Below are 13327 nucleotides of genomic sequence, written 5' to 3'. Positions count from 1 at the left end.
CAAAAGGCGTACAGTGAATTTTCACAGAAAATGTCCAATGACATTCAGTTTTCAACACATATATAAAAAATTCAGTTTCCCATATATATTTCTGAAGGGGGGCAGTGATGCCCAAGGGAAAACAGGGAACTTTACTCGCTCATTTTGGGCTCACAGAACAACCCAAACCGGGCGATCTGACTGCCTCTGCTAGGGGTTGCTCGTCTGATGGTTTAGCCGCTGACCCGCCTGCCTGGCCTGCCCCTCCGAAAACGACCACCAGCAGCGCCAGAAGTATGGGCTGTTTTCCGCTCTCCTGCCTCTCCACGGTTCATCCCTTCCGACATCCGTGACATTTTCTTTGTTTTGTGTTTCAGTGTTAAGTGTGGCACCCACCTCTTTTCTCCTCTGCGTTCAGTTCGTCTTCCTTGTCTCCCTCTTCGTTCTCGGGCTCGAGTCTCTTTTGTGTTTCTGTAGTCTTTAGCCCTCCCTGTCCCAGGGCTGTGGAGGGCATGCAGGGGGCTGCATCAGTGTGGCCCTCCTGTCCTCTCAGGTCAGCGGGGGTCTCTGTCGGCTGCAGAGCTGTGTGGGTCTACAGGGGTCTGGACCTGCAGCTGCATTGCAGGGGCGTCAGAGGGGTGGGTGTGCTTCTCTCTGTGTCTGCTCCACAGGAAGCCTCTTCTCCCGGGAAGATGGCACCAGTGTTGTTGTCCTCTGTTTGTGCCCTGCTCTGTATCTCCTCACCATTGTCAATTTTGTCACAAACATCATTTTTTCCTGCTGGCTCATTCTTTGTTCTTTCAGTCTCATCCTCACCCCTGGCACCATTTTCACCATGTTGCCCTTTTTTCGTCCTCAGGTCTTTCATTTTTATCTGTAGGTTTGACCTCCTTCTCCTCGTTTCCCTTGTCCTCGTTTTCTTTAGCAGTCCCTTCCCCATCCCTGTCCTCCAACTCCTTCATTCTTCCTTCTCCTTTTAGTTCATTGTCATTGTCATTGAACTGCTTGTTTGTGGTTTTGCTGATGATCTGTTGGCGTTTTCTCCTCTCCGTCTCCAGGCTGTGGGAGCGCAGTGGGGATAGAGCTGCTCTCTAGCTCAGATTCCTGTAGTGGCCCAGGCCTGTTCTGTGGTTCTGTCCCAGATTCTGTGGGGCCTGAGTTCTCTCTTGCTGGCACTGACAGGTTTGGCGTCTCTTGTCTCTGGGTTTTAGTTGATAGAAGTTCTTGGTCATTCTTTTTGAATTCCTCTTGATGCTGGATCTTATTTGTGTTAAGCGTCTCACTGCTGCTGGACTGAATTTGGGAGGTTTCACGACGGCTCTCACAACCTGGGCTGTTGATTGCAGACTCACATTTGCCCCCATGTGTTGTTCCTAAAGGCTTGCTCTTGACCCGGGCTCCTCCAGCTCTTCTGTTCCTATTTTGTCTAAGGATCTTGCTGGCCTTCGCCCTTCCTCTCCTTTGCTCTCTTTTTCTCCTCTTCCTCTCCAACTTGCTCCTTCCTCTCTGTCATCGAATCGATCAGCTGTGTTTCTGTGTTTCTCTGACAGTCCCATAACTTTCCTTTATGCTTTATTTGTGATTTCCACCCTTTTCCTTCATGTCAACCAATTTTGTAAGCCTTTTAAAACATGCATGTTTCAGTTTCGGTAGAATTGCAATATGTGCACATATCCGATAGTGCGCAAATCTACATATTGTAACGAATCCGGGTTTCGGTACGGAATGGAGCAGGCATGGGACTCAGGGAATACGGCTGAACACTTGAACCGGGAAAGATGCACACACAGGGACAGAGGTTTCACCGCTGCACCTACACTGGCACACAGACACGAAGGGAAGGGCTGTCTCCCGGCCTCCGCCCCACTATATACAGTCCCGCAGTCCCGCCCCCAGGCGCCTCTCTCAGCCCGCTTGCCCGCGCATTTATCAAGAAATCTGACAGCTCTGTTATTCTGGCTCTGAATAAAACACTCTTTAGATATAAGTGTGTTGTGATTGATATAATAGAGGTCCACAGTACGGAATTGGTATAATATCTGCATGATATTATATTCATGATATTATATGAATATTATATGATATTATATGAATATATTCATATACATGATATTATATCTTTTCTCATTTATATAGTATTCCACCCGTTTAGCCTGCCTCAGTACTTTGCAATGAAGAGCTGCTGGAGGGAAGGAGATGTGTTATAAAACACCGTTTAAGGGAGCACAATACTGAGCTGTTACTGACGTGTTTCATCCATTAACGCCATCTTTCTGGTAGTGCTTATTATCGAACATTATAATATTATCGAAGAGTGCAGAAACTCCTGAACCGTCACGGGGCCGAATCGCATGTTGTCACGCCCCGCCGGCCGCACTCGCGTCGTCCTGTTGCCCCTGGCAACGGCAACGCGCCCGCGAGCTGCCCGCCTGTCGCTCAAACGAGATCGGGGGGCCGTTCAATTCAGCCAGACCGTTTTCAGTCAGGCCCCCGATCTAGATCAATAATCTTGTTCGTTAGATGCCCTGTTTGGTTTCTTCAAACCTGCTCATCGTTGTTCTGGTGTCAGAGCTCCAGTTTCCGTGCGAGCGGTCGCCGCTCTGTGAACGAAAGTTTGTTTTCTGTGCTTCTTTTGTCCTGGTCGGTTTTATTTCTTTTTTTTTTTTGCCCCGTGTTTTCGCCTCTTTCCTTTGTATTTTTTTTTTGGATTGTGTAAACTATTACATCTGCGTTGGCTCGTCAACCTCCCTTCTTTATTTTTCGTCTGGGACCCTCGCTTAATTTTTTTTGAACAGTTCATAATGACCCGTCCGGTGATTTTGCCGTTTGTCGCCGTTTCCTTCTTCTCTAAAACAGCACTAAATCCCGCACCTGGGCTCCGGGCCGCTCTGCTGCTGCCCAACACCCGTCTGGAAGTGTTTCAGGCCGATAGCCCCCTTTCTCCGGGGTGATCGCTGTGGTTCGTGGTGGGGAAAGCAGACTTTGTGTTCCAGATTTTAAATGACTTACAGACCTTGCTGGGTTTCTGTGGTGTGATCACACAAATCGGGAAAAGCTCGTCCAATCTGAAATTTCAGTGAACACACGTGTACTGTTTGTCGTCTTTAATTTTAATCTTTTTTCGTTTTAAAAGCTTGGCTGGAATTGTATTTTAAAAACAAGTTACATTGCTATTAATCAGAGAGTGTAAAATATAATAGAAAATCTGCACATAAAATATACTTTTTTTTTTCCTAATTGAAAAATAATGTAATTCCATAGCAGTCAAACATCTTTAAAGATACTGCTGTAAGTGCTCACGTTGTCAATTTAGGAAGGGGCTGAGAAACGTGTCACTCTAACGGCACATGACGTTTTCATTGCGATGAGTGTTGGACACAGTGGGTCGTGTTCGCTGCTGAGGGTCTTCAGAGCCTGATGGCTTGTGAGTATATCCTGAGGGCTTGAACACTGGCAGCAGTGCTGTGCAGACCGGACATGAGCAGAGTCCTCACCAGCTGGGCAGTGACCGCGCTGGGCTCCTGGCCGGCTTGCCTGGACACTCTCCACAGGCTCAGAGCAAGCAGGGCCTTGTCCTTCAGCGGCATCCTGTGCAGACAGAGACACACATCCAGCGTTCATTCTCTGTTCATTAGAAGCAGTGCAAAAGCTCGGCTAACAGTTCTAATTACGCCATTTGTATGGAAATAGAAGCAATAAGCGATTTCTGGCACTTGATGTAGTAAAATAATCCAAACAAGAGTCTAGTGTCTAATTGTAATTAAACAGTTCTACACTGTACTGTACCACTTCTCACCCTCTGTAACAGTTTTTTGATAATCAGCGAGCATTTTAGTGAGGTCTGTTGCTGTAGATGTCATGATCATTTGAACAAAAACAAACCCCTTTTCCTCAGTGTAGTGCAAGTGACTGTGTTTTGTGTGAGTGGAAAAAGAATCAATGATTTTGGGACCAATCTAAAAAGCCACAAATACATAGCTTTATTTCTTCTGGTGCTGTCTAGAAATGGTTAAATACCCGTGAGCTTTCACTTAAGGGTGTGTGTGTATACAATATATGAGCAATGGATAATTTCACACAGAGAAGTAGAAAGAAGAAACAACATGTCAGCTGTTGAGCCTTCCTTGGGCACCTTCGGCACACCTGAGGAAGGCTCACCAGCAGGCTCAGATGTAAGATCATTTCTACAGCCCATGGGGCACTAACATTTCCAGTGCCAACCAGAGTTCACACAGTGGATTCCTAGGATATACAAGCAGTGCCCCCTGGTGTGTGCTCTTGGTATCCATGGGAACCTCTTCTGCTTGGTCCCTTTTATAAGTGAATTAAATTTCATTGCTGCAGTTCTCTCGCCTAAGTGACAAATGAAGTCGACCAACTTGTAATTATGCATAAATGGAAAGAGATATAATATTATGTCCAAACACTCTTACAAAAGAGCTCCTGTACGAGCTCCTTTTCAGTATCCTTAGTTTGTGATTTCATCAGAATAGAATTGCAGTGATAATGTGCTTACCTGTTCAACCCCATAAATAAAACCTGTGTTGTTCCTACCTACCGTCTGTTCTGTCCAGACTTGAGCTCCTCAAGAGGCACTCTGAGCTTTTTGCAGAAGTGTTCAAAGTCCAATTGTGATATATTGTTTGCCACAAATTTGAAGACTTTCTGTAAGATTTTTTCTGAATAAAAAGACAAAGTGCATGTTTTCCATATTAGCCTTTCTTTCAAATATTGTGATGTTGCACACAACATCAGTCTTTAATCATCAGAATTTCATTTTGGTTTTCACAGGGAAGTGGCTGTCTAACTATTGTGTCTCACTAGTAGTGAAGCTGCAGAACAATAGTGTTTAGTAATTAAAAGCCCTAAAAACTATATAAACATTTTATCTAACGTGTGATCAGTGTACCACTATCCTTGATATAATAATATTAATGTTGTTTGGAGTGATAAAAAGATATATGCCATATGCAAATACATAATGCACTCTAGTGCAAAATAACATGTTCTACTTAACTGAGTATTTTGTCAGGTCTACTAGTAAATAACACACTGCACCACAGCTCGACCCACCATCTCTCTGAGCTGCACTTCTTAGGTACTGTCCGATGGGATGCAGCTGCTGTCCCTCACAGACTGCTGAGGGTGGTCTAGTCAGAGGGTTCCCCTCCAGCTCCACCTGTCTCAGCAAAAGCAGCTGCCCAATATCACCAGGCAGGGATGTCAGATGATTCCCTGGAAACAGGCTCTGGGGTTAACGTGCGGATAAAATGAGGATGATGTCATCAAACATAAATGTGTTTCATCAGAATGCATTACCACCTGCCTGAGGGTACTGATAATGGCCTGGCACTGATACAGTTGTTTCATCTTTCATAATCTGAACTGTTACATTTTTATTTTTGATGTGTTTTTGCAATAAGAAGCAATGTATCTCTATGTAGCATTGTAACACTCAGGTCTTCAGTGATAGCACCTTTCAGCTGAAATACATGAATCGGTGCTTTGGTGCATGATTTAAAAGAATATAAAGTAGGTTTTTCGAACTTCTGCATTAGTTTTGAAGGGCTTTGACTTTATTGGGACATACTGTACCACCTATTTTTTTTATGAAAACAAATGTTTTAAATTCCCCACATTTCCGAGAGTCAGACCTCTGAAGCTCATATGCTGTAAGCTCCGGAGAGAAGACATGGATCTTGGCAGCTTGCTGAGGCAGTTGTTATTGGCTGTCAGCTTGATCAGGTTCTTCAGTTCTCCAACGCTCTCCGGTATCTCCAGGATTCCGTTGTCTGACAAATCCAGTTCTCTGAGATTACACAGATTTGACAGTTCCTCTGGAAGCAAAGTCAGCTAACAAGTAAATAAGAAATAAACACATTATACAAACAACAATACACTTAACTGATGGAGGACATGGCAGGATATTCTGTTTTACAATATAGAGGCTTTACATCAAGCGACAGAACTTCCCTTTGGTGTTGCACTGCTGTACATAAACGAAGAATCCACTGAAAATGACCCCTACAAATCGATTTAATGAAGCTTAACTTAATACTTACAGTAAAAACCAAAAGAGTTCTGACACACTATGCAAATGTAAAACATCCTTCTTATTAAACTGCCTCAACGTTTGCTACAATTGGTGGTTGAATCAAATATAAGTCACTAAAGATTGCCTACCTTACCTTTGGACCTTTCTTTTGACAGATTCTAAATTTCTCTAGAGAACTCAAATGACAGGTTTCAACGGGAAAGAAAGTAAAATTGTTGTTGGAAAGATTGAGGTCTTTAAGTTCTTCCAAGTTCCTGATGTCAGCAGGAATATTCCCGATTTGATTTTCCGAGAGGTCAAGGACCTGGAGGCTCTTCAGGCAGCACAGTTCTGCAGGGAAAACTTCAAACTTGTTGGACTGGAGGAGGAGGACCTGGATACAGCTGCAAGCAGAGGCGCCACTTGGAATGCTGTCTATTCTATTACTGCTCAAATCCAAGTAGACAAGCTTGTGAAGACGGAAGAGGTGAGCTGGGAATGAAGACAGGTTATTTCTGTTCAGCTCCAGATGCTGCAGGCTCTGTATTGCACTAATATCTGCGGGTATTTTAGAGATCATGTTGTTGTTCAGGTTCAGACGCCTCAAAGCAGCTCCAGAGCAGAGGCCGGCTGGAAACCTGTACAGCTGATTACCACTTAGGTCAACAGTGGTCAGGAGAGTGCAGTTACTGATCTCTATAGGAACACAGCTCAGCAGATTCCCTGAAGACTCAAATAAGGAAAGATTTTTCAGATGGGAGATTCCATCAGGTAAGGACTCCATCTGATTTTTACTGATCAGCAGCTCTCTGAGGTTTGCTAAGGCCCCTAAATGTCTGGGTAGTCTTGCCACTAGGTTTCCGTTCAAGGCCAGGTGCTGAAGCCTGGTGCAATTGCACAGTTTCTCTGTAACCACACTGATCCTGTTGTTACTGAGCTGGAGCACCCTCAGCTCCTGCAACTTTTCAATCTCATCTGAAACTGTCGTGAGACGGTTTCCACAAAGCTTGAGTTCCTCCAAGTTAGACAGGCGAAAGAGCTGAACAGGTAAAAAGCTCAGCTTATTGTTGTTCAAAGAAAGTTCTCTCAGACGCCTCAGCTCAGAAATTTGCTTGGGCAAGCTTTCGATCTCATTTTCAGACAGGCTGAGCTTGATTAGCTGAGGGAGGTGACATATAACTGGTGGGAAAGATGTCAACTTGTTGGCCTCAATGTTTAATATGTGAAGGTTTTTCAAGTTTGACATTGACACTGGTAAAGACATCAGTCTGTTTGCTGCAAGGCTGAGAACTTCTAAAGAAGTCAGGCCGCCAAATAGAGCAGGCAAGCTTTCGAGACTGTTATAACTGGCATAGAGCTGTGCAATATTCGCCAGATGACATATTTCCTCCGGTAGCCATGATACCTGATTATTGCTGATGTCCAAAGTTTTGAGCTGAAATAGTGAGCAGATAGCAGGGGGAACTGTGGTAAGTTTGTTACCTCGTACAGATAAAACTTCCAGATCGGTCAGACTCCCGATTTCTTCAGGCACTATTTTAATATCATTGTTGGCTAAAGAGAGTTTTTTTAAACAGTGTTCTTTCATGATTTCACCAGGGAATGCTTTTAGACCTCTTCCATCAAAAGACAGAGAGGCATTCAGAGTGTTCCTAAAATTTTCCTGTAACATTTTCCTCCCTCAGGTCTCAACGTAAGGTTCTCCTGAAAAATAAATATATTATCAAGACATTAAGGCATTTCATTAAGTGTGCTCTAACAAATTCAATCAATTTTGTTGTTGCTGTTATTTTCTTATATAAAATCCTTAAATCACTGTCACCGCAGTCACGTAACAAATTAATAGTTAAATGTTTCACGTACATTACAATTCAAAAGAATTTTCAAGTCTTATTCTCACAGAGTAATTGCAGTAGTGATATTAAAATTAAAATTAAAATTAAGGTGCACCACTAACATCAGCAGTGACAAACTTGCTAGTTTAATATTCATTGTTGATCATTTTATTTCAAACGAATGCCTGTATATAAAATAGATATTTCCTATTGATATACAATTAGCTTTTGCAAAATAGGAATTAAAGAAACTGATCTACATGTGGAGGGAATAAATCCTATATTAACACAAATTCCACAGTAGCCTAAACTCAGTAATTTATCAAATCTGTGTCCAAAAATCTTATGTCGTTTAAACTTACCACGGGAAGAGGAATTATTCTGCATAAACTTTCTGTGAACAATGCTTGTGTAGCACGCTACTTCCTGTAATGCGTTGTCATAGTAACAATGAAACAGGAAGTACTCTTGCTATTACGCCACAAGGATGCGTCGAAAATTGCCCGAATTCGTGAAGTGACACTGGGTTGAGGGGTGATATTGGCGTGGTGTGAGTGTTGGTTGTTGTCACTTGCTCGGTATACTGTGCACTTCCTGTCTGTGAAAGGACAGGGGAGAAAGTAAGATAGCAGAGGCTTTTTTTTTTAGTTCAATCGCCGCATTTATCAATGGATGCAAATGTACCAATGCCGATCGTGATGAAGAGATGCGCAGATAAGTATGATTGCTAATTCCAGTTTGCATTTGTGGTTAGATGATCCAGTGCCGTCTTGGTTGTACTGTATCCCACCTGACAAGGTACCAACTGGAGCCTCTCTGCTTCTCTGATTGTGCACAAGTTCAGATTTAAAGAGCATGACCAATGAATTACAGTCCTGAGAAAGCAATAACAACTAATGGAAGATTTACAGTAAAAGCACTTTTATGAGACATTTATATCTTAAAAACATATTATACATCCATCATTCATTTAACTGTTTTACTCAACACAGCAGGGCTTTACTTCCCAGCAGGAACAGGATACATCCTGTAGGGGACAGTTTTATTATTATTATTATTATTATTATTATTATTATTATTATTATTATTATTATTATTATTAGAGAGGCTCATTTTCTGTTTCTCATGCTGTGACAGGAGATCACATAGTGGGCCCCAGCTTTACTGAGTTTCCTTTCTCTCCCAGGAGCATTGGAATCTGTTCTGATTCTGCCAGGTGTGGGAAAGTCTGAGATTAGATTAGTGATTTTAGAGAACACCGTTTGTGTGATCCCTCAGTGTTTTTTTTACAGCGCAGTACAAAGTGCAGCCCAGGCTCTGCTTATCCCTGCTGGCAGTGGGAGCACAGCCTGTACTGTATGAGCAGCCACCTACTGTCCAGAGAGGACCGAGGTCTGTCTGATCAAATTGTCGCCCAGTTTCTATGGAAAGGCAGTGGTCATTGAGCCTGTCCTCTCTGTTTCTCCTTTTTGGCTCTTAGCCTGGTCAGATACTCAGTCAGTGAGTTTAGTCTTTTTAGGGTCCAGTGGGTGAGGTACAGTTGTTGGGCTTTACTCTGATTAGTGGTGTTGTAGCAGTGCTATTTGAAGGCTGGTTGTTGTCACTGAGCCTCAGGTCAACTGGCAGAGGGACCTCATCTCTGAGCTTTTAAGGCCTCGTGGTGATAGGAGATGTTGCTCTCTTCTGTGTGTTAATTTGCAGTGGATATTCACCTTTTTCAGCCTTGAAAGTATTGTTTGGTGTTTTTCTCTGCTTATACAGACTGTTTTTACATAACTCTATGTATTCAAAACTCACATAGCATCTAAGGGGCATATTTCCTATTCTGTGTAATTCATGGAGGTACAGTATTACACAAGGTGAGATCAGCCGGTTTACTTTCATAAATATGTTGACACAGGTCTGGCTTTTTGGTTTCTTAAAGCAAGATCAGACTGTAAGATCAGGAGGCTATTTCACCAAGCAGGTTTAACTAAGATTTTCTCAGATTAGCCAGATTTAATTAACCTGATGACTGACTTCAGGCTTGCTTCCCATCTCATGATTGCAAAATACGTTTTCAGTTGTCTGGTTAAAGCAAGTCAAGTTTAAACAATCTTACGAGATAACAAAGCCAGAGGAGACACCTGGAAAAGAATCGCCGAGAAATTGAATGAACTACATTATGTAATATAATGCCATATCTTAAGATATGACAAAATTATCCAAATGGCGTGAGCACACGTGTATTGTCGTGACTTACGTTATAATGGCATTGAACTGGAGCTCCTATTGAAGCCTCTGTGAAAGTGACCAAAGTGCAGAAAGTGACTTAAAATAACTGGTCACTGTTTAACTATCCCCAAAGAAGAGGTCCAGGGCACTGACTGGAAAAGCAGGTTACTGGAACTAAACGTGATTGTTTCACAACACAGTGTACTTCATGGTTGTTGGAATGATTGTTTTTCTTCCATACCTTGCTCGAATGTATAACACAGCATAGATTCTCTAAATATCTGATGCTGATGTGACACCATGCTTCGCAGATCAATCTGATAACATAGGAATCATGGTGATGACAGAAACTGTACATTAATATGATTCAGAACTCCCGAATCTACCTAACACCCACTGTAGGTACACGTTTAAAAACTTTAAATGGAAATTATTGACAGTTTTGATTGTGCCCTGTGTAAGCAGTGGTCATATCTTTTTAGAATAGCATTTTTTCACCTATACATTTATACACTTTGTGTGGAGTGTCCAGAAAAGCGCTATATAAGTGTTAGCTATTATTATTATTATTATTATTATTATTATTATTATTATTATTATTATTATTATAATACTGTGAATTGACTTTCTGTGAACAAAATCAGCCTTGCTTGGCCCTGTTGGGGTTTTAATGCCTGTGCAGTCCAGAGCGCCTATTACATTGAGAGATCGTGCAAGAAAGTGTTTAGATCACGGTATATAGCTACAGGGAACGGCTACATGTATAGTGGCTGCTATTCTCTCTGCAAAGCTCTCCTGATGGTTGCTTCAACATCACCCGGATCCCTTAAGAAACGTGACATCATTTGTTTTGCAGGGGGCTGATTGGTCTGTGAGTACAGCGCTTAACCGCAAAGCCAGGCTAAGACTGAACTATCCTGCCCGGAACAGACTAATAGGATGTGTTGCTATAGTTACTTAACCGGATACAGTTCGGTCTTGCTTCCTGAAACCGAAAATCCAGACCTTTGTCAACATACAGTATTTACTAAAGTTACCCGGCTGACTGAGTAATTTTGCTTTGTGACACACCCCCAGCTCAAAACTCCAAGATTAATTGATTCCCAGACCAAGATATGTGTCCTCTTACAGAAGACTGAATTCAGGTCTGAAGAGGTTTCCGTATCTGAGGCTGCTTCACAAAGCAGGTTTGACCTCTTCAGGATTTTTCTTAAGTTAGCCGGGTTGAATTAACCCAATAGCTGACTTCAGCTTCGCTCCGGTTTCACGAGAGCAAAATCTGGTTTCATTTGTCTGGTTAAAGCAAGTCAGGCGCAAACTCTGAGTGCAAGCCGCCCTTTAAACGGCGATCGTCCGTCCGCGCAAACGAAATCATGGCAAAAGAACGTGCGTCTTATTTCAGCGTGGACGAATTGCGGCTGCTTATGGAGAACTATGAGAAGGAAAAATCTGTTCTAACAGCGAGGAACAACACCCTAGCTGCCGCAAAAGCCAGAGAAGATGCCTGGCAAAGAATCGCTGATAAATTGAATGCGTAAGTGAATTACTTGATGCAATGAAACGTCTCTGAAAATGATAAAACTAAGGAGGGTCAGCACGCGTTGATTGTGATTCCTTAACTTACACCATTACGGCATCGAAATGGAGCTTCTATTTAAGCCATCGTGTAGTTGTACAGCATTGTTTTAATGCAGCAGTAATTGAGGGATTTTAAGAAAATTCAAGTAAATTCCCTTAGGGGACATAAAGGTTAATTCCCAATTAATTCAATTTATGCATCCAGCTGTACCACAATGGGAGTCAAGAGGACCTGGAAGCAGGTCAAGACCAAATACAAGAATATCATCCAAAGCGGTAAGTGGTTATTCCTGAGAGCTGTACTATGCACCACGTAGCACAAACCTCTGAATGGAAGTGTTCCCTAATTTTAGCCAACAAGAAGAAGCGTGAGGAGAGAAAGACCGGAGAGGGCTCCCCACTCCAAGACTTCAGCCCTGCCGACGAGCTGCACAGCCTTGTGCAGGATCAGGGTCGCCCTATAAAGGACGGACGTCTTAGGGGCAGCTGTTCTCAACAGGCAAGCCCCACCATAACACGCTCTTCAGACAAAGGTTGGTTAACTGCATTTTCTGTGGTTTGCACTTCTTGCCACTGTGTCTCTCTCCCACCGTGTTATGACGTTGCTCCTACTTTTGCAGTGACCAGTGGGTCAGTCAGCCTCCCGGACCCACGACCTAAAATCTTGGACAAAGGGGAACTTGCCACTCTTGTGAGTTACAGCCTGTGCTGCCACATGATATGGAAGCTGTGCTGATAGTGGATGTGTGTGGCTGTAAACCTCGCATTGTTTTTCTTTCTCATACAGGTTAGAGATGAAGAGACCATTTCTGTTTTCTCTGACCATGTGAAGGTAAAATCTAGTTGTCGAAATCAGTGTAAATCCCACGTGACTGTATGCCCCCTGAGTGGTGAACTTGATATCTATAGGAAACTGACCCACATCCACCCTACCCAGAGGCTGGCCCTTCTACCCCAAGGCCTGTAAGCATGGAGATGACAGGTGTCACTAGGTGCAGGATGTTCTCAATGTATGATCTGGTTGTGCCAGTAACTACATCTTCATTGCTGGTTTTCAGAGGTCTAGAAGTCAAACCCTTGATGAAGATATCAAGACCACCTATCAGAGATACCTGCAAGAACAGACAGAATACTACAGGCTAAAGAGGAGGAAGGTGGAGCTGGAAATCAAGCTTCTTGAGAAGCAGCTGAATGTAAGTGTGTACACGTCGAGCACTTTACTAAAATGAATCGAGTGTTAAGTGCTTTTGGGGTGATTGATTTAACTGCTTTTTTCTCTCCCTCATAGGAATCATCATCATCGTCATCTTCACAATAAAGAGCAAGTTTCCTTTATTGCTTTGTCTTTTTTTTCCCAAACATGCTTTGGAGTGATTTAGCTAGTTGGTGACACTTTCCCCTTCTCCATGTTGCAGAAAGCCTCAAGCCAGGTAAAAACGTGACCTAAATATAATCAGAATAAAAAAATCACCTTCATGTAAACCCCCAAAAATATTTCCTAAAATAATTGGTCACTGTTAACTAGAATGATGTTCTTCTGCTATGATGTCTCTGCCAGATCCTGTTCACCCAGAGGAATGGGAGGAGGGTAGTGTAGGATAGAGGTGGCAGGGAGGAACTCTCTCCTTCCTAAGGGAGGCAGTGTGAGTCAGCTCAGCACATGCGACAGTGATGTTACATGCCCTGT

The 13327-nt window shown here is 42.9% G+C and overlaps 2 protein-coding genes across 6 annotated transcripts; one reads left to right on the top strand and one right to left on the bottom strand.

Annotated features, from left to right (window-relative positions):
• Positions 1 to 3071: 3071 nt before the first annotated feature.
• On the bottom strand, positions 3072 to 8299 carry LOC148650926 (uncharacterized). The gene is made up of 6 exons (XM_088600566.1): positions 8211 to 8299; positions 6168 to 7717; positions 5634 to 5832; positions 5053 to 5214; positions 4538 to 4658; positions 3072 to 3567 (listed from the first exon to the last, which is right to left on the bottom strand). Exons 2-6 carry the CDS (start codon positions 7683 to 7685, stop codon positions 3387 to 3389), a joined length of 2181 nt encoding a protein of 726 aa, XP_088456692.1. The 5' UTR covers positions 7686 to 7717; positions 8211 to 8299; the 3' UTR covers positions 3072 to 3386.
• A 1-nt stretch (position 8300) lies between these two features.
• On the top strand, positions 8301 to 12975 carry LOC148650925 (uncharacterized). Of its 5 annotated transcripts, none has more exons than XM_088600595.1 (8): positions 8301 to 8398; positions 11465 to 11596; positions 11846 to 11916; positions 11994 to 12173; positions 12261 to 12331; positions 12428 to 12472; positions 12699 to 12833; positions 12929 to 12975. In XM_088600595.1, exons 2-8 carry the CDS (start codon positions 11487 to 11489, stop codon positions 12956 to 12958), a joined length of 642 nt encoding a protein of 213 aa, XP_088456721.1. In that variant the 5' UTR covers positions 8301 to 8398; positions 11465 to 11486; the 3' UTR covers positions 12959 to 12975. The 5 variants fall into 5 exon arrangements, with proteins under 5 accessions (XP_088456721.1, XP_088456722.1, XP_088456720.1 ...); XM_088600596.1 differs by having other exon boundaries at positions 8332 to 8468; XM_088600594.1 differs by having other exon boundaries at positions 8351 to 8646.
• The last annotated feature ends 352 nt before the right edge of the window (positions 12976 to 13327 follow it).

The sequence above is a fragment of the Lepisosteus platostomus genome, chromosome 12 (assembly GCF_059453375.1).
Source record: "Lepisosteus platostomus isolate fLepPlt1 chromosome 12, fLepPlt1.hap1, whole genome shotgun sequence".
NCBI lineage: Eukaryota > Metazoa > Chordata > Actinopteri > Semionotiformes > Lepisosteidae > Lepisosteus > Lepisosteus platostomus.
Note: the sequence above shows the minus strand (reverse complement) of the source record. Positions and strands in the feature narration are given on the sequence as shown.

What these genes read in the sequence shown, in the direction of transcription:
- LOC148650926 (XM_088600566.1), bottom strand. Translation starts at nt 7,685, where the DNA reads ATGTTACAGGAAAATTTTAGGAACACTCTGAATGCCTCTCTGTCTTTT. An exon ending in ACAGCATATGAGCTTCAGAG is followed by an intron (nt 5,215 to 5,633) that starts GTCTGACTCTCG and finishes GCCTGTTTCCAG; the next exon opens with GGAATCATCTGACATCCCTG. An exon ending in AAGTCTGGACAGAACAGACG is followed by an intron (nt 3,568 to 4,537) that starts GTAGGTAGGAAC and finishes CTGTCTGCACAG; the next exon opens with GATGCCGCTGAAGGACAAGG.
- LOC148650925 (XM_088600592.1), top strand. Translation starts at nt 8,517, where the DNA reads ATGGATGCAAATGTACCAATGCCGATCGTGATGAAGAGATGCGCAGAT. An exon ending in AAGGGGAACTTGCCACTCTT is followed by an intron (nt 12,332 to 12,427) that starts GTGAGTTACAGC and finishes TTTCTCATACAG; the next exon opens with GTTAGAGATGAAGAGACCAT. An exon ending in TTTTCTCTGACCATGTGAAG is followed by an intron (nt 12,473 to 12,698) that starts GTAAAATCTAGT and finishes GCTGGTTTTCAG; the next exon opens with AGGTCTAGAAGTCAAACCCT.